This window comes from Poecilia reticulata, linkage group LG9 (genome assembly GCF_000633615.1).
Source record: "Poecilia reticulata strain Guanapo linkage group LG9, Guppy_female_1.0+MT, whole genome shotgun sequence".
Classification (NCBI taxonomy): domain Eukaryota; kingdom Metazoa; phylum Chordata; class Actinopteri; order Cyprinodontiformes; family Poeciliidae; genus Poecilia; species Poecilia reticulata.
In genome coordinates this window covers 29,800,867-29,821,624 of record NC_024339.1, presented here as the reverse complement: position 1 = coordinate 29,821,624, position 20,758 = coordinate 29,800,867, and the positions used below count along the sequence as shown (strand labels likewise).

The 20,758-nt window shown below is 38.8% G+C and overlaps 1 protein-coding gene across 3 annotated transcripts; it reads right to left on the bottom strand.

Annotated features, from left to right (window-relative positions):
• Positions 1-6,469: 6,469 nt before the first annotated feature.
• zbtb34 (zinc finger and BTB domain containing 34) lies at positions 6,470-19,226 on the bottom strand. 3 transcript variants are annotated; one of them, XM_008419224.2, is made up of 2 exons: positions 19,016-19,226; positions 6,470-13,795 (listed from the first exon to the last, which is right to left on the bottom strand). In XM_008419224.2, the coding sequence occupies exons 1-2, from the start codon at positions 19,031-19,033 to the stop codon at positions 12,224-12,226; spliced, it is 1,590 nt and encodes a 529-aa protein (XP_008417446.1). In that variant the 5' UTR covers positions 19,034-19,226; the 3' UTR covers positions 6,470-12,223. The 3 variants fall into 3 exon arrangements, with proteins under 3 accessions (XP_008417446.1, XP_008417444.1, XP_008417447.1); XM_008419222.1 differs by having other exon boundaries at positions 18,934-19,022; XM_008419225.1 differs by lacking the exon at positions 19,016-19,226 and adding an exon at positions 17,712-17,819.
• Positions 19,227-20,758: the final 1,532 nt, after the last annotated feature.

The window sequence follows — 20,758 nt, the reverse complement described above, 5'->3', positions numbered from 1 at the left end:
AAGTAGCTTGTAATTTACACAAGGTGGATATGGAGATGGAATGAGCTGGTATCCTAAGAATGATAGAAAACATGCTAACAAAAAGCCTCAGACCTACAGCCCAGTCCACAGGCAGTTCTAGAAACAGGCCAACAGAAGTGGCTCTTTGGCTCACTTATATGTTAAATGATCAAATATTGCCCTGTTTTTGTTTCATTCGTTTTAATTGCCCTGTAGGCAGCAATCTAGTCACATATATGCACATTTATTATTATTGATACTTTAATTAAAGATAAATTGTCCAAGTTTATGTCATTGGGGCCGCCAATGACATGTTCGCATACACCTCAGAAAGTATGTAGTTGCGCCCCTGTTCAGCATCATAAGTCTGCCCCTGCATCTCGCGTTACCCACAATCCTTTGGTCCGCTGTAGATGAGACTGGAGAAAATTCCTCCATGAAAGACTTTATAAAATACGAGTACATGCTGAATTTTTTTAGGGTTCAGTTGTAAAAGTTATTGAATATTACAGATATAATAGAGTCACACCGTGACAAAACACTAACTCCCTTTTCTTCTTTCAAACCGAATAGTTTCTCAAGTGCAACATTAATCATAAACCATTGTGCAAACCGTAACCATTAAGTGTAATCAAATCCATCTTTTCGTCTTTTTTTCCGCTCTGCTTTCTCTTCGTCGACGTGATTCACGGCATTTGTTGGCAATAACTCACCACGGACAGACATGACATGCAGTTGTACAAGAGTCCGGCTATCATTTCAGCGTTTTTTTTTTTCCTCAGAAGTGGCAGCCCGTCTGACATCTGTGCAACTGAGCATACCACTGGACTGACTGAACGCTGACTTTAGGCACGGCTTCACGTTGCCGTAATCTAACTGCAGTTTAGGTTTAACAGAATTTTTCCCACATCTGACTTTTCAAAAATATATAGGAGAACAGCAAACGTTGACTCAGTGTAAGAAAAAAAAACAAGAACAAAAAAAACCTGCCTCTTTTTCCAAACCATTTACAAGAACTATTCCCAGTTGCTGCTGTAAAACACTTTTGATGCACATGGAAGTTATTAGTTAAGCTTCAAAATAGAAACGTGTAAAATAGTGGTGAGGTATTTGCTTCTTATATAGTGGAACATTTCCTCCTCCCCCACTTTCCAAAAGCTCAGCATGTGAACCGATTCCTAACTGAGGAGATGTGCAGATCCTGGTATAACTTTATAGTCACATACCGTGACCACTATTCCATGCTCTTCCAAACGGTCTCCAAATCCTCTGTGGAGTTTTACAGGAAATCGGTTAGGAAATGATAAGAGGAATTTTTCTTTGTGCAACAGATTATTATTATTTTTTTTTAAAGTATGTTTTTTTTTCAAAAAAAATAAAATAAATAATAATGGTAATAATAATAAAACCAGTATCATCAAGTTATCTTAGTTTTTTTTTTTTGTTTTTTTTTAATGAAATCCCTTAAAGTCTGTTCTTACTGGTCAGCTGTACCATAGAAAACCACACTTTTGCCTCGGTTCTTCAAATAACTGGAAAAAATATACAGCCCCTCACACATTGCATGTGTTTATGCTTTTTTTGTCGCATTAAAAATACATAAGCAGTTTTCAACTAATGATTTCATTTTTTATTTTTATTTTTTTAAATGACCCTAAAGCAGCCTGGCCCTATGTGATTACCCTCTAGTTGTATCACCTTTGGCATCAGCTACGAGTCAGTTATGTGATTGTGGATACAGTTCAGTCCTGAATTATTTTAGATTAATCACAGAGTTTGGACAGTTCAGGGTAATTTCCACCAAGTCTGATTATGTTCAAATCTACAGAATCAATAAATCATTACAACAGAACCTGTTCCGCAACATGAAGTAGACGAATGGATCTCAAAGAGCAACACTCCACGCTCCGATCTAAAGAAATCCAAGAACAGGTGAGAAACGAAGTCATTCACATCTATTAGTCTGGAAAGAGTCACAAAGTCATTCCTGCGACTTTGTGACTCTTACACACCACAGCGAGAGTCACTGTTCAGAAATCGAGCAGTAACTGACCTACCAATAATTTTTTTCCAACAGTGCATCCAGGAGGTCACAAAAAGATCCATGTTAGAGTCCAAAGTACTGCAGGTCAGGGTTTGTGATTGACATGAATGAATCTGAATCATAGGAGAGTGAAGGGTCATAACTCCATGCTGACCAAAAAAAAAAGAACATAAAAGCCCATCTGACTTTTGCCACACAGCGTCTCAGTGACATCTAGACTTTTGGGGAAATATTTTTTGGACTGCAGAGACATAAGTGGAACTTTTTGGAGGATGTGAGTCAAGTAACATCTGGTTCAATCTAACACAAAATAAAACTGAAAGAAGAACTTCATACTTACATTTAAGCTTGGGGGTGTTAGTGAGACGGTCTGGAGACACAATTGCTGGAGCCATAAATTCTGCTCTCTACTAAAAATACTGAAAGCGAATGTCTGACCATCGGTTCATGAACTCGAGGCTGGTTTACGTAGCAGAAAAATAATCAGGAACACACCAGTACTCTCACTTCTACGTGACTCAAAACAAAAAAATTGACGGTTTTGGACTGGCCTAATCAAAGGCTGGATATAAATCTATTAGACGTACTATAGCTTGACTGTGAACAGGTCATTCTTGCTTGAATACAGTCTAGTGTGGCTGAATCAAAGTGGTCTGGTAAAGATCAGGGGGCAAAAAGTTCTCTGTAATGATGTAAAAGACTAATTACCAGTTATCACAAAAAATGATGATCATTATGGTCAGTGGGGTGCAATGGTGTCCTTAGTAAATGAAATAATCATTTGCAAACTGCTTGCTTCTATTTACTCAGGTTTGACATATAAATATTTGTTAGGACATCTGACATGTTGAAGTGTGAAGAAAAGCAAAACAAAGGAAATCTGTAAGAAGCCACGTTCTTCTCACTCCACTGTTCGATATCCAAGCTGCAGAAAAAATAATCAAACTAAATGCTGTAACTTACATCTAAAATCAGCTGTCAAAGAAATGTAAAAAAGGACAGTCACTGACTAAAATATGAGCCACAATTGCTGGAGTTTAGATCAACCTCAATACAATGTCCCAGTTAAGGTGTAATGAAGGAAAACCTTTAACTCTGGGTTAAACTGAAGAATATTTTTAGTATAAACAATTGGAAGTGTTCAGTCAAACCATGGAAAACTTTCAACTTAATCTCAAGTTAGCGTGTTTTCTCAGTTTCAAATGCAAAAGCAAAACAAGTCTGTAGACTTGTTTTGTTTGCATTTTTTCCCCCCACTTTGCTCATCTTTTGTCGAGATTTTAAATGCGACAGAGTTAACCTGAGCAAAATCAAAAATCAATTGTGGATTTTATTTATTAAAGGTAAAAAGCTATTCCAATCTCTCTGCAGAAAAACGTAGTAGCGCCTTAAAACTAAAGAGGAATTGTACCATACTTAGTGGCAAACAACTGGCGGCAACAATTGGACTTCATTCATTCGTTCACAAAGGTTTGTCAAAGTCATCTGCATTCCTACTGATTGAATCACTCGAATTTGATTAATTAGATGGGTAAGAAAATAACTTTGGCCAATATAGAGTTACTTTTCGTTATGGATTTGTCATAGATCAAAATGACAAACTTGTGGTCAAGACATACACACAGACGTGGCATTTGTAGTCACGGCACAACACACAAACTAAGGTTTAACCTATTCCGTTTCAGTGTTTTCCTATGTTATTGGATCTATTCTGTATACCTAGCTGGCGGCTAACGTTACAAATACATAACTGCTTCAAATCGACTCGGTCGTGGATAATGTGCTACTGCTTCGGAGGAAATTATGCTTTTCCTTTTCGCACATTTCCATCTTGAAATGTTTTCCATTCTGTCACATTTGGCGCAGGCACACCAGAAGCCAGTGGAAGTTTTTAACTGGAGTCAAAGGTCAACCTTCCCTACCTGTCACAACTATTTTGTGAGACTGATCGGTCTGCAAAAGGAATTCCACCCGGGACAAAACGGACCTGAGGACCAGAAGACTTAAATTTAACATTTTGTGTGTAGCAGGAGAAACTCATCTGTGTTCTCCTGCTTTTCCACTTCCTCGAAACTGGCATTGACTTGTCTGAGACTGCCACCGTATGATAGCGTAACAGATTGACAGAATGTAAAGAAAGAACATGAATTAAAAATAAAAAAACAGACAAATAAAACAATAAACCGGGTTCATTTTTAGAGTTCCGATAAAGTTTTCCACAGCATGCGTTTGTTGTTTGTCGCAATTCATTTAGTATTTTAAATTTTGTATCAATTTTCAGAGGGATGTGCTTATTGTGCCAAATATTTTATCTTTGTGTTGTTCTGAGCTTTGTAAGCTGATATTAGCTTGTCAATCAGTCAGGCAGCTCTTAGCATGCCAATCAAAGTTTTGGCAATATAAAACAGGTTCACGTCCACTGCCACTGAACAGTGATATTCACCTTAGTATCCAAATAATGACTGTGCTATTATTTGACATAACAGCAGAATTTGTATTTCCAGAAGGAGAATGTCTGGCTATCAATTTCAGATGTTAAGCTTAAAAGTGCTTTGTTAATGCAGGAGGACAATGATTCAAAGCACGCCAGCAAATTCACTCCCCCAAGAAAAGCTGATTTTTTATTTTTTTTTCCAATGATGAAAACTACATTTTATATCAAAATCAGAAATAATCTCAAGAGTACAGAGATGCATTTTTTTTCCCCCCACAGCACTTCAAAGCAGCTGTCATAGGATCACCTCAAAGTCGAACAGACATGAAAGTGTCCTTTCAAAGTTGCATTTCAGGGAAAGCGTGACACAATAATCCGAGTTTCTCAGATCCATCCACTTCAGTGTTAAAAACCCGCATCACATCATACTGTATTTAAAGATCCTTGTGGAAACACAGCAACCTCTGGGTTCCTGGCCTTGTGTTTAGTGGTTCCTTTTAAAACTCTTACTCCTCCAAGCAGAGATTTTTTTAAGCTGTTATTTCAGGATCACATGTGCTTACGATCCCATAACACTGTCAATTCATGAATTTTATTCGTCTTTTTTTTTATGCATTTAATGATGCAAATTTTACATCCCATGTTGCAGAGCTACGGGACTAACTGAGGGGAAGAAGAAACACTATAGTTAGCATTATATTAATGTAGCATGCAGCTGCAAATGGTGATTTATGAGACACTTGATTCTGTTAAAAAAAAATAAAAATAGTGAACATAATGCCCTTTCAGTCCCACCACATGTGCCGTGCAGTTCAAGTGTTTCTCCCCTCGGATGCATTTTTTTCTGACACAGCAGGGACAGGAAAAGCAACATTGGTAACAATTATGTAAAGAATTTAGCTGGAGAACCATCAAGACCGGTGATAAATTCATGTTTTATCACCAGGCATCTGGGACTAATGCCGTTTATTGTTTTATACACTGCTACTTGGTCTCTGTGACTTGGACGGATCACAATATTTCCAGGGGCACATTTTTATCTGGGAAGGCGAAGAAAACTGCTTCTGAATGACTGCGATCTAACAAAAAAAAAAGTTGCTAATTATCACTCTGGATTTGTATTTAGTTTTAATCATTATTTTAGGAGTGAAATTAAAACACAGCCACTGAAGGCCGAAGGTGATGAATGCTCTTGTGAAAAATGATTCTCTAGCTCCCTCTGGAGGGCCAAGCTGCACATATACATGTTTACTTTCTCCTTCACGCTCATTGTGTTGTAACAGGTCCAATAAATCCAATACTTTCAAACTATTATATTTCAGTACTTCAGCTTAAGAAGTTTAAACACATACTTTTATCACACACAGTGTTACACTTGAAGCTTTTGTGTCAGTGTTTTTATTGCTTGTAGCAGTTAATGAATACCCAAAATGATTTCAGAAAATTCTAATATTAACTCAAACCGATTACAAAGCGGAACTTTAAGGCAAAAAATGCAAGAAAAAAAACAAATCACGATGACTCTTGAAGCTCCAAATCCACATCTACTGAACTTCCCCCCAAAAATCCTAAATAGGCTTTGAATTATCCATTTTGCTTGTGGATTTTTACCCTGCTTTTCTACCTTCCACTCAATTTTCCAGTAGTATTACATAAATACAGGACTTTGAACAACTGTCTTCTTCAATCTATTTTAACTTAACCTCTTTGTAGGGTGTTAATGCCTTTCGTGTAAAATTCTAATCTTACCTTTAAAAAAAAGCTTGATATAGCATACAGTGTAATAAAACTATATTTGTGAATTTTAATTTAATTACTAAAATAAATGTATATCTTACTCTTCGAATGTATTGAGCTGCACCTGTACATGAATGTTGATCCAAAGCATTGAACTCCAGAGTTTTTTCTAATCATTAGTTATTTGCAAGCAGATATTAATGCATAATAAACTCACCAACTTCAACTTGTATGCAAAGAAAAGACAAAACGGAGCCAAATCAGCGTCTTTATTTTACAAACGCATTATTCTATGGACATTTTTTTTAGATAATAAAAAGGCAATTTACAAGCTTAAGAACCAAAATGAAGCAGCACAGAATGATTATGAGTAAAATATATAATTTGAATAAATATATCTATTTCATGCTATAAAATAAATTCATAAATGGCAATAGATACAACGTCTATAGCTGTAGCTAGCTTCATTTACTTCATAGTTGTACAAAACAGTAGAGTTCTGAGGTTCACAGTTGGGTTGTGAGGTTGTGTGTATAGAGTGGACAGACAAAAAAAAAAAAAAAAAAAAACTGGAGCCGGGTCCATTCTGCTGTCATGGTTCGGTTCGAGGTCTCCGGCGGGCCTCGGGTTTCAGCTCTGTGGGAAATAAGGGCTCACTGAGAGCATGAGGCAGAACGTGTGGGGACTGAAGACTGGGTTCCCCGGTGTCCAAGGATATCAATATATTTATACCCTGAGTTCGAGGTTTTTGATTTTTCTTTTCTTTTTTGCCTTGTCAATAGATACATGGGAGTCAGACACTTTATAGTGCAGAGTGTAGGGGCAGGGCGGAAAGCGTTAGGAGGAACTGTTCACTGTTCTCCTCCGATCCTGAACTACAGCTTTGAATCCTGAGGAGCCGCCGGAGATCGCCGAACCTCAACACATTTGCCCCGCGCTCCGTTACAGTGGCGATACAGCCCGAAAATCCCTTTCATTGTTTCACTCAGCTGGACGTGCACCAACATAAACGGTGCCGCTGAGCGCCCAGTTTCTGCTGCAGTTCACCGACTCCCTCTGCATCTCGATGAGCATCTGAAACATCTCTTTAACAACAAAACCTTTGATCGAATATTCTTTTTTGTTGTTGTTGTTATTGTTGTTGTGAAAAGTAAAGTCAAACCATCCAAAGTATTATAAAAAAAAAAACAAAATAGAAAAAAATAAAGATAAAGCAGTATTAAAATCATCCTGGTCCTACTTCAGCTCATCCGCTCCCTGACATTGTTGTGTTTGATACATGACAGGCCAATATTTCATTAGGCTTGATGATCCCAATACCCCACGATCTCTCTCTCAAATAAAAAAAAAAAAGAGGTTATTGCTTTTCTTTCAATAATACATAGTGGACAGAAACTGACTGAAAAGCTATGGAAGACTTGTGATTTTTTATTTTTTTTAAGCCTGTATCAGTGTTCGTTAACTACCTGAAGTGAGTTTATTATAAAAGGAATAGGACGAGCTGCAATTTTAAAAAGAAGTAGTCTGACAGCCTTCCTTGTAAACACTTCCTTTTGATTACTTGTGGCCCAAAATGCATCTCCGGTTCCTTTCGAAGAGGTGGACCTAAAAACTGACAAAGAGCCAATCTGAAAGTGTTTCAAGTTCAGTTGGTTCTGGAAGTGTGTACTATCTAAGAAGTAGCTATGGTTTATTAAAAAAAAATAATAAAATAAAAAGCCTTTAAACAATTCTGCCTCCATTCACCAATCATGAATACATAATTTAATAAGCTAAAAGCACCACTTAAGAGAACAACATCCCTACCTACTTACCAAAAATAACTGTGGGAACTATTACTGAGTTCCTTAAATGTAAATAAGGAGATAAAGTAGACTTTCCGGTTGGAACTGGTATGTAGTTTCGACAAATATAAGTGCACAGTCAATGAAACAATTACAAGAAAACTTAAGTTAAATCTATCAGTTAGCATTTTTATAATTTTCTGGCTGAGCAACGTGCAATTTGGCTACAGTATATGAGGATAAGCTTTTTTTTTTATTTCCCCCCCACCCGCACAAATATTCATTAATTATCTGCTGAATATTCAGGCAGTTTCCTGCTCCAATATAACAAAAAAAAAAAGGAAGTAGATTGTTGTTTTTCATGCATCATCTTCCTTCACTGAAATGCTTCAAATACAGTGCATAACTCAGATTGTCCGAGTACAGTCTGCGAACACGGGGCCGTCGGTTGGCTTGTTGGAAACAAGTCTGCCTTGTTTGATTGCGATCCACTGCTACAAAGATCAGTTAAAATCAGTGGCCCGTCCCCATGCCCCAAAAAAGCAGAAAGAAAGAAAAAAAAAAAGACTAGGTGAAAGTTAGAGACTAGATTTAGCTGAGTCCAATACAAAGATTACATTTAGGCTCAACTCATTCTTGGTACACACTTTAACAGTGCCTTAATGTTGTATTCATAACCTTTTGAATAATTTATCACACTACAACCAGAAATCACTGCGTAATTTGAGATTTTTTTCAAATTGAAAAAATGTAGTATGTAGTTGTGAAATAGAAGGAAGTATCTTTATATGTAGAGAGGGAGAGAGAAATTTGAGGAGTGGCACTTAGATTTATTTTTTTTTTTTTCCCGACGGGGGGAAAAAAAAACATCAATGTATTTAAACAATTCCTGGTAACTCTAGTGGAGTTACAGATAACCACGGCTCAGGTGAGTACTTGTGTTGCCGGGACAACTATTATCAACACTATCCTCAAATCTGGTATTTATGGAGATGTGTTGACTTTTTTTTTGTAAATTCAGTTCAATGTTGGTAACAAGCTCTGAAAACAAGTGAAAGAATATGCTCTGTAAAATGCCCTGTGTATCACTGCATATCACCCTGAACACTTAATCTGTATGGTGAAATATGGTGGTGGCAGAATCATGGTGTGGGGACACTTAATTAGCAAAAGAAGCAATTGGATGTTGCAAAAGACTGAACACAGCCTGAGTCACAGCAGGAGGATTAAAATGTTCAAAACCTAAAAGTAGATTTCAATCCACAGGTAAACTGTTGGCAGGATCTGAAACGCAATAGTGGTAGAGACGCGCCTCAAGGTAGAATCAACGTCAGCAAATTATCCGCTGAGCTGGGTGGGTACGAAATGCACACCACACTTTTCAGGTTTTGTTATTCGTTGAAAGCTTTACATCGTGTTCCTTCCACTTCACAACTACCCTTGTGTTCTGACACCACGAGTGAAATACGCTGAAAATGACTGGCTGTCAGGTGACGAAGCAATTTGATGTTGATTGTTGGGCAAGACACTAATTTTAGTTGTGGCCATTTTATTTCATATTCTCAAGAAAGAGGCACATTTCCAAGTGCCAGGATCTAAAGTATAAAGCTTGTGGCAAGGCACGAGGTTTAGGATGCCACTCTGTTCTCTCTCTCTTTTTGTTCTTTTTGCAGACTTAATAATTACGAAACCTATCGAACTTTTCTATGGCTTAAAATATAGCATTACTGACTTACCTATTGAAAATGTTCTTTAAATCTTTCACAATTGATTGTTATAAGCTGAGAAACCAAACTTGCAAATAGCAATCACCTTATCCTATATTACTGAGCATTAAACTAGTATAATCAAAACGGACTCTAAAAATCACCTATTAGTCTTTGGTGTAATGTCTTGGCACAAGATTAATTTAACCGTTTTTTTTGTTTTTTTTTTACTCATCATTCAACAGATGATTCTAACGCGTATGGATGTTTTAGTTTTAGACTGGTAAAGATCATGGTAAAGATTTATGTTAGTCAGCAACTTGTATTGATGAGGTCAGATCAGCTGACAAACGTTGCCAGCGTTTGACAGATATAAAGTTGTACTTGGTAAACATTTATAGGCTGACAGACTGCTTGTGATAAGTGAAAGTGTGCGCTTGGTTTGTACACACTGCTAAAGTAAAGCGAGCCATACTGATTTAAGAGAAATTCTCCACATTTTGGTGTCACCATCTCCTCCGTTAAAAGCGTAAAGATGACGTAAGGACATTCAGAGAAGTAGCGAGATAAAGATCTCACGTAATTTTAGGCAAAAGCAAATAACAGAATCTTCCACCAAACGTACAATAATTATGGAAATTATATGAGATAAACTATAATGTAATCAATTTTCAGTTCATTGGCATAAAATTCAACATATGGCCCAGATAGGAGAAAATTAAAGTCTATAGCAGGTGTTCTTTAAAAATACACACACACACGCACACACACACAAAAAAGGCATTTAACAGCTGGATGGCAAATAAAGAAGCAGAGTAGCACAAACAGAACCCCCCGGCTAAGTTTTAAACAGTTAGTTTGGCACTTTAAGCGCCTTTTTATACATAATAAGATCCCCTTTCCTGATCCCAAATAACACAATGAGTATAGGTAAATAATTAAAATAAAAAAGTCATGCCACATGCATGACTTTAAGCCAATAGTATTTATAAGATTTCAGAATGGCAACAAAGTTTTTGCACTTTTCTCTGACTGAAGTTATACTCCAAATATGCATCAAGAACGACAAAACGAAGTTCTGCTCTTTTAATCGGTGGGCTGGCACTAAGCTGAAACCTAACTCTGCAAAGTGCACTAATACTTTTAAAAACTGACTACATTTCCATATTTATCTTTTAACCTTAATTCAGCTATGCCACATCTACGACGATGACACAGAGGAACACACTTCTAATTGGGTTCCCAACAAACACAAGAAAACAAAATGAGCTTTTATAAATGATGGGATATAAACCATGAGGCAATGGCTGAGATTCCTTTGTTCATTCTTTTTGCATATTGTTCAAGCTGGTCCCTAAGCTGTGCTTAGTTAACAGCAACTACGCTTGTCTCTGTCAGATACTGAGTATTACATTGGAAGTCTTCCTCTTTATAAAACACACACACATATGTTAATTCATTGTAAATTAGCCTACAGGGTAAAGAGGTATACATGTGACTTAACTTCGTGGACATATTTCACCCATTTCATGGGTGACAGTATCTAAAACCACACCTGGACCAACTGAGTGAGACTTCCAGTAGTGATGTGGGATAAAATCCTGAAGTGTTTTTGTAAAGCAAGTATTGCCAGACAGAAAGTAAAAATGTATCTTGAAATCATAACAGGGCCAGTCTCTTATTTGTCCGCAATATTTGCCAGAAGCACACAAGTAAGCTAGCAGATTTAATGCACTCCTAACATAGCACCTTCTTGATCATAATTTTAACCTGGCTGACCGTAGACATTTGACAAGGACTTTGTCCCTAATCCATACAATCAGCAAGGAATATTTCCCACCCTAGTATCAAGGCTTTGTGTAAAAAGAATAAGTGTTACAGCGTTTGGCAATAAGATAAACTGTACATAAAAGCTAAAACGGATTTCAAACGGTGAACACGTCTGTGCCGGCTAGGTTCTTGGCTATGAGGTAGAACCCGGTGAGTTTCACTGAAGTTAAAATACTGTCTGTTATGAGTATGTAGTTACAACATGAGGTATTAAACGGATATGTCACACGAAGCTTTGCACTGGCAGAAAAATCATTCCTTGTGAGTAAGTGACCTCCAGTGGCCACATGTGCAAAAAGAGGTCAGGTAAAAAGGTGATATGACAAGCATCTTACCAGAGCTTTCACATTATCAATTATTGCAACATGCCTATATAACTCTGTAAATATTTTTTCTTTTTTTAAAAAACATGGAAAGATAAAAAGAGCAATCAACTGGAGGTCTTGATTACTGGGACCACCTCAAAAATAGTACGTTGTGACTCCCTTTGCTTGAAAGAATTTCTATAATAAAGCATCCACTTTCTTTCACTCATTCTCCGCATCAACTTTACAAAAAAAAAAAACTGACAGAAACGCTTGTATCAAGAAAGGTTTGTAGCAGAGGGATTCCAAAAAAAAGAAAGCGAGTCCTATAGATTGAGTTGAACTAATCATATCTTAAAGCTTCCATAACCTGAAGCAGGACCTTAAAAATCACATCTCGATGCCTGAGCCTCCTCTGGACTGCATTTGGAACTCTCCTCCATCTCATTGGCTGGTGCCTCTTCCGCATACTGCGCCTCATAGGCCATCCCCTCTGGTGTGTCTCCCTGGTCCTTTTGACCTGAGCTATCCTCGGTTCTCTCCGGGGAGTCCGTGTGATTGCTAGCCTCCGACGCTCCCATGTGCTTCTTCCGCAGGTGTTGATTAAGGGTGCCCTGGAATGGGAAGCATTTACCACAGATCTGACAGTGGAAGGGCTTGTTGTCTGTGTGGCCACGGATGTGGTACTCCAGCTGGTCTTTCCTCGTGTACTTCTTGCCGCAGAACTTACAAACAAATGGGGTAATTCCCATGTGCAGGCGCATGTGGCGGTCCAGACTCCCTTTCTGATTGAAGGTCTTTCCACAGTAGATGCAGATGAGTCTTTCGTTGTACGGGTACCACTGGCTCCGGAGGCTGCGCTCTCGCACGTCATTCTCCAACCCCGCGGAGCCCGCGGAGCCCACGGCTGATTCGGTGTCGTCCGAAGCGGGTTTCATTTGACTCAGGACCCCTGCTGGGATAGCCACTGGGCGCTTTGATCGGGCTCTCCCGCCTCTGAAGCCGCTGAGGATGGAGCGAGAAGGACTGGAGTTGCTGAGGTTGACGAAGCAGGAGGAGGACAGCCCTGAGTAAGAATAGGCAGCAGGCTGGATGACTGGGCCGTAGGAACCCACGGTTACAGCCACAATTTGTTCTCCGTCCACAAACTCTGTGTGGTAACCATCGTCGCCAGCCGAAGAACTATCTGAGCAAGATGGCTTGTCGTTTTTTTCTACCTTCACATGCACATCTGTGACTTGCCCATCTTTGCCAATCAGTTCTATTTGCTCGGTTTCACCTTCGATGACTGCGTCATGCTCTGACACGCCGTCGCTACTGCCACGATCTGATTGCCCCTCCTCTTGCTGCTGCCGCACCCGGCCCTGGCCTTTGCCTACTTGTTCCGACCGAGCTTCACCGACTCCCTGGCTCTGCCGGGGGTAATAAGGGGGGGAGATCTGGGTAGGGTTTATGAACAGGTTGCTGTCGTTTACACCATTGCGACTGATTTGCGAGCTGTCTTTATCTGGGCTACAAGCATTAACTGGGAGGCTGATCTTGGAATGGATGCTCTCCAGGATCTGGGTGCACTTGTCGATGATTGCCTGCATCTGCAAAAAGCTGGCCGCCGTGAGGAAGCTGATAATATCCTTGAGCTGGAGGGACATATGACCCGTGTAGCAGAACGCAAGGAGCTGCTCAAACACCTCAGGGCTTTTGATGACTGAAATGGAAAGGCCACTCATGGTGTTGAGGGCTGAGTGGTCACGGAAGTAGGGTGAACTGGCTGCCAGGACGGCCTTGTGAGCTCGAAATGGCTGGCCCTGAATGTGGACGATGATGTCGCACAGCTTCCCTTGCAGCCGCAGCTCGTTGAGTTGGGTCAGAACTGTGTTACTGAACTCCGGCACATCAAACTCGATGTAGCTGCCGTCGTCCATTTCTTGGATATGTTTCTCCAGTTTGTCGACAGCCTGAGAAGAACAAAAACAATTTTTGTTTTAATATTTTGCATACACACACACACACACACACACACACACACACACTATATAATATATGCAGAATACCATGGCCACTGTGGGATAAAGGCAGTAACCCTTACATGTGTTAGTAGCTAGAACACAATAAGCAACAAGTGAACACTTCTCCCCACATCTGTTGTGTTAGAAAGAGAACAAATGGGAGAGCATAAATAGCTGAGAGAGTCCATATTGGGAAATAAACTGCTGCTAAATAATCTATAATATTTATAAGTGTTTGACATTGATGAAAATGAAACTTTTCTGGCAGAACTGACCCAATAAAAGCTCATCTGATGCTGAAGCGCTTTGAGCAGAAAGAAAAGCTTAGAATCGACTCCCACACAAATTCGTTTGTTTTGAAATGCTTGCTGTGCAAAGCATTATTCCTTTCTGCCGTTTGAGATCAACAGGTTATCTCCTCATGTAGTCTGCCTGCAGCTTAACAGACTTTATAGCTGTGAACTAAAACATCTTTGACTTGATATATGTGATGGGTGGCAGCTCTTTAGTTTGCGCACCATAATTCTGTTTTTCGCAGCGTCAAAATATTTAAAAATAGCATTAGACGTCATATTAGCAAAAGAAAGTGGAGAAGCATGCAAACCTTCTTTCAACCATCTCACTAGGAGGAATGTGCAGCAAATGATGGGGGAGGCTTGTCAGTGGCAATACTATGTTCTACTTACTCCTAGCGTTTCCTTAAATTGATTTAAAAACCTTAATACAGCTTGATGTCATTAACCGTTTTATACCTAAAATACACAGTGCATCAGAGATCATTGCATGCAAGGCTGCTTAAGCTGCAGATCCTCGAGTTTAGAAATGGTTTGAGAAGCACAACTAGCAAATTCCATAAAACTCAATCCAATAGAACATCTTACATCGTGCTGAACAAACGATTTCCGTTGATGGGCGTCCCACCTCACAACTTATAGGACTTAAACAATCTGTTGCCACACCCTTAGTAGTCTAGTGTAGCCCATATCATAATGGCTCAGGGCTATTTTGGTCATGTTATGCTTAGCAGGTGTATTATGATCTTGTCATAAAAATTTTATATAGTACTGTTAGCGTTAAAAAGAAAGGTGCTGGGTACATAGTTACACCTTAAAAGGAAATTGATGGGAAAGCAGATAAAACTTACGCAAATGACTGTTCAAAGTCTACCCGCCAGTGACTGTAGTGAAACATTAGTCACTGGAGCCAGACCGAAAAAGGTATAGTGTACATACAGTACTGCCAGAGAAAGAGGAAAATCTGGTTCTGCCAGGAAGGTCGGCACGCACCTACTATTCTTCAGAAGGCTTGTAAAGAAAAGCTACTACAACCAGGAACAACTCATTTGGGACAATTGCCCATGTGTGATAATCTTTCTAGATTCTGTCACTTATGACAACATTTACTAAAAAGCTACGAGCTGAATTCAGGTGCTACATAGCAGGCCTTTTAAGAATATACATCCTAAAAAAAAACAATGACTATAAATTATAACTTACAGTCAGGAAGAGGTAATTAACACGTTTGCAAAGTTACTGTCTTCTACATTCACTAACACATCATGTTTGAGTCTCACTTTCCCTGACATTATGTTGCCAAAAACACTGGTTGGAAATTAGGCATAAACTCTTAAAAACAGGAAAAGAATGGCCTCAAAATGAAACTCCAGTGTGTTTATTGCAGGCAAATACAAATAAGTTGTTCCAAAAGGCTGAAACAACTTAGTTGTGATTTAAAGAATGTTGTTACGTTCTTGGTGTTTGAAAAAGGCAGATCTTTTGGTGCACCACCTCTTCCCGTCATTTTCTCTGTTTATAATAACTGGTAAATAGCCACTCAGTGCGTACATGCTAATAGTTTGAGGTTGATAAGAAAACTTTTATTAAAACAGCTTTTTGGAGAATGGAGTATTTTCAAGAAAGTAGAAGCCTGTATCAGTTTTGGCCTCTGTTAGGAGAAGCTTTTTATTGTAACAAATTAAAAAGCCAACAGAGAGTTATCAATTTCAAATAAGATATTAACCGCTTATAAAGCTTTGACAGACGCTCACTTCAAATATTCTGGACTATCCTGTTAGGCTGTGATAGCCGTCTAGCTTTCACTGCTCTCTCCTACCTCCTCGAACGCCCCACATCTTTCCCTCATAACCCTTGCCGGCTATTCAGCACTATCCTATGCAAACTGAGTACTGTCAGCACACTGGGGATGTAAACACTTTCTCCAGTTGCGAAAGCTTGCCAAGACATCTTTTTAAGACATCTGTCCAATGAACCTGTATTCTTAGCAACAGAGAGACGAGGCTGCATTGAGGCGTAGGAAATATCTATAGGAAGAGGGCTGATTTTCACTCCTGCCATTGCAATCAATAAGTAAAACATATTCACACTGACAGACTCTTTACAACATGTAAACTGGGTGGAGCCAAATGGAAAGGCAGACAAAGAATGTAAGCTCAGTAACTAGAAAGTACATGATGTGTGAGGATCACATGCTTGGCTTGGACGCAAAAAAACAAAACAATTGGAGCTAAGCTCATATTTCTTGCTAGATAATGAGCTTGATGCTGCTGCTACGTTGGTCCACAAAGATATATTAAAAAGCTTGTCATTTAGAGGAGGAAAAAAAAAACGGTCAGCAAGAAAGCAGTTTATGCTTTCTTCAACATCAGCAGGCAGCATTTGCCTACTTTTGAAAAACTGTTTGTGGGCCACACCAGACATGGGACAGAACTGCTTAACAAGCACAGAATGAAGAACAATTTAAAACAGATAGTAAAGCACCCATATAAAAATAGACCGTGGAGGGCCTAGGGGACAGTAAGATGCGCATAACTTTGCTGAAGTGAAAATAACACACACCCTGAAAACGACACAGCCTTCTGTAGCGAGAAATCAGCACGGCGAGCTGAAGGTTTCACGTTGAGCCTTGTGGGTGGGTTCTCTTATTGGATTTGTTTGGAATACATGAAGCTCGTTTTTTTTTTTCTTCTTCTTTCTTTCTTCATTTCAGGCTAAATACATGTTAAGCAGATGAAGAAAACACTCGGGCCTGTCTTTATCCTCCTCATCGGTTTTAAAACACGATACCATCAACAAACATCCCTAATAAATGTTTTACATTAGATTTAGTTTGCATTATGCTTTCATTAATAAACACCAATAAAATTAAAGATTAGCCAACCAAATTAAGTGAGTGGACTGACTAAGGTTCTTGTTGGGTAAAACAAATTAAATTTGATACAACACCCTTAAAACAGAAGCGAGTGCAAGTAAAGTGACCGCTTGCTGTTCAGCTGGTGGAAATATCTAAATGCACAATAACTTTTACTGTAGTCCTCTTTTAGCAAGAGGGCAATTAGAGGGATGGGAGGAGTCATAACTGGTTGGTGGAATTAAACCTTAATGGGTTTTCATAGTGCAAAGTGAAAATGTGGATGGAGGACAGTGCTCTATGCATAGACTAAAAAGAAACCTAAAAATATGGGAATGTGGCTTGTGGCGTGAAGTATTTTAATGGCCATTAAGGCTGGGGAAGTGATACATTCACCACCTTCTGACTGATACCTGGCTGATCCGGTTTTCTTTAAAAGCTGAATGCAAAATTATTTGGTTTTTTTTTTGTTTGTTTTAAAGGACTATATCTGTAGAAAAAGTATTTATAAATGAAGCAGAAAAAGAAGTGATTGCAAGATCTTTCCCCATCAACAAACCTTGATCTGATTTGCACTAAACTCAAAAAGAAGAACTGAAAATTAGCCATTGGTCACATCTTTTGAGTATTTGAATGCTGACCAGTTTGCTCTATGTCTCTCAGTGAAAAAATAATAAAACACAAACAGAATTAGAATCAATACAATTTAACTACTTACCACATAAAGCAAACACAGAGCTGTAATAACAAAAGAATATGGGGGTTCAATACCACAAAGCACTTGTAAACACTGCAACTCGTTTGGCAGCAACAATCTAATCTGGCGAGTGTTTCTGTTTAAATAAGCTTGGCAACAGTTGCAAATGTCAACATTAATACTGATTCTTTTCTAAGGATAATTTTTATTGAATTGACTTGAAGAACAAATGACCGTCAAATATACAGAAGTGAACCCTGCCTTCAGTGACCCAGCAGACCTAGGTTTACTGAAAAATAATATGCCATGTCCCTGCACTTTGTCCTGCCATATCTCACTTTCTTAGAACAAATTGTAACAAAGTGTGCTGCCATATCTGCTGGCCCACCTCACGCCCCAGGAAACCCAGTGAAGTTTTTGACAGATGGGATCTAAATGCAGCCCTGGTGCCATAGCATATTTGAACAGTGAGTTTATCAAAAAAACCTTTTACTTTACACCACATATAAAAATTAACTACTTTCAATCTGGAGTTGCGTTTATAAATAATAACACCCTCCTGCAAGTCCACGAAAGCGTCCAGGCATACAGTGCACACTCGTATGTGTCGACTGCCAAGGCACATAAGAAGCAAATAGGAACAGCTTCAAACTTTAATGAACTGGAGCCCATCATTACAGCGGGTAATGATGGGGGAGGACGAGAGGGTCTAAATAGCAAAGCTGCTACGGTTCACTCTAGCTTCACCGTCACGTCGAGTTCATTTTAATTTCAAGTACCGACTATATCTCACTCCTACAAAAAGCTTAAAGTCAGGTTAAAGTTACTTAACCACTTTCAGCCGATTCAGTGGGCTGGACAACCCGCGTGTTAAGCATCAAACAAGCAGAGACTAACTAGCTACACTAGCTAGCCTACAATCAAGTTTCATAGAGAAATTGACTGCTTGAGCAAATTGTTCCAATTTGTGTCATTCAAGCATAAATCATGGGCTCCAGTTCATTACTACATTGATAACTGTCAAGCCTGTGGGAGTTAAAAACCAAGTTATAACGTCGAACGCGGGTGGAAACTATGTCGGTTATTATATTACATAGCTATAATGCTAGTTAGCCAGTGCTAACGGTTAGCCGTAGTTTACTAGTCACTTTCGTTTCAGCGCCGAGCGTTACCCACAGGCTAATGCTGGCTAGTAGGTAGCAGCTAGCGTACGGTCGTAGGTAATTATTTCGCCATTACTTACGCTGAAAAGGCACCGACGTGCCGACATTACAATCACACTACGGTCACCAGTCCATGCCAAAGACGAAGTCCACCACACTCACCGTCTTGAAGGTTGGCATTTAGATGTTGTCCATTCCCCTCAGCAGCTCGCTAACACTACAGCCAGGCCTCCCCCCCTTTTCCAAGTCCAGATGTGTCGGCAGTTGCTGCTGCAATTTTTGCATCAACAGGAAGTGTTCTTTAGGCTCGTTGCATTCATTCTATCTAATGTATCTTGCAGCAGAGCAGCCCCTCCCTTGCTTGTGTCAGTGTTGTACGGTGACATATTATGTTCTTAATGTATGACGGGGTGGGGGACGTGCACTCGCAGAAAATGAGAAATAGAGCAGCTCGTGTCTTTTTCTTTGAAGTAGTTTAACTGATGGTTTGAAGGTTATGTTTTATGAAAAATACATTACATTGTGCAGTCTAGTCTAACTTTTTTTTTCTCCAACTACAGTAAAAAGTTAATATTTATTCTGTGTTAACTTGATTTAGAACAGGACAGAATAACATACATGTTTTACTGAACGAGTTTTTGTTTCTTCTTGTTGCTCCAAGAGGAAACAATATGTTGTTTATATCAGTATATAAGCATTGGACATGAGGGAACGATAATAAAGACACTGTTGTTAATAATAATAATAATAATAATAATAATAATAATAATAATAATAATAATAATAATAATAATAATAATAACTAAATCTAACTAAATCTAAATTGAAAATATAATTTGACCCCCAAAACAGTGTTAAATTACACTTTATTTGGTTTGGAACCCTGCATCATGTTACATCTTTCATTTGTTTTAGTATGATTTGTCGTTTTGAAAACGTAAGTCTGACAAAACTGTGAATTTATGTGTGTGTGTGTTTTCTTGTGTGAGGTCAGCGATCTATGTGTGCCACTGTTTGGGTAAAAGCTCAATGAAAAGGATAGGAAATAAACTTAGTGCCAACCATAATAAAAAAAAATAAGCTGTAAGAATGTCTTCTGCTGTTTTGTATATTCGACAAAAGTGACTTTTCGACGGAAGAGTTTTGAGATACAATTGTACTTCACTTCTGCATTGATTCCACAGTGTGGCGCCAGAGGCCAATCTGACGAAACAAACTGAGCCGAGCTCATCAGATTAACTGGATATGTAATGGAAATATTCAATGAGAGCAAAAATACTTGCAAAAGTTTTAAAGACCAAATTATGCCTGAACATGTTATAGTATTTTGCTGTACATGTACTGTAGACCACGACAGGTAAACAAAGACTAAAAACAGGAATTCTGTAGGATTTTTCTGAGAAATTATACAGAACATGAATGTCTTTAGTATTCAACAGTTTGTATGTTAATACAGTATATTGCACATGTCATGCATATCCTCTCTGCATATTTGGCCAGTTCGATGAACTATCACTGTATCCCCACACCTGATGTAGATATTGGTGGCCAAGATACTGATGCTCATGGTGAGTGGTGAGTGGACACTGAGAATAGAATATCTAGAGACCAGTGAAGAAAATATGAGTTAAACATTGCAATCACATCACAAATCACTTATTTTGCTAATACCACTCAGGCCTAATGTGACAACATTAAAGATTCAACTTGTCTGACCGTTTTCTATCCATTTCAGTGTTGATGGTAAGTCTCTTTTTAAACACTGTACTGTTTATGCTGTGTTTAATCTGAGTAATAATTCTTGGCTGCCTGTTTTCTTGATAGCGAAAAGGACAAGTAAGCCCCTGTTCTCTATTCTCTGCAGACTTTATCTGTTCTCCCCAAAGACAAGAAGGAAGGATGAAT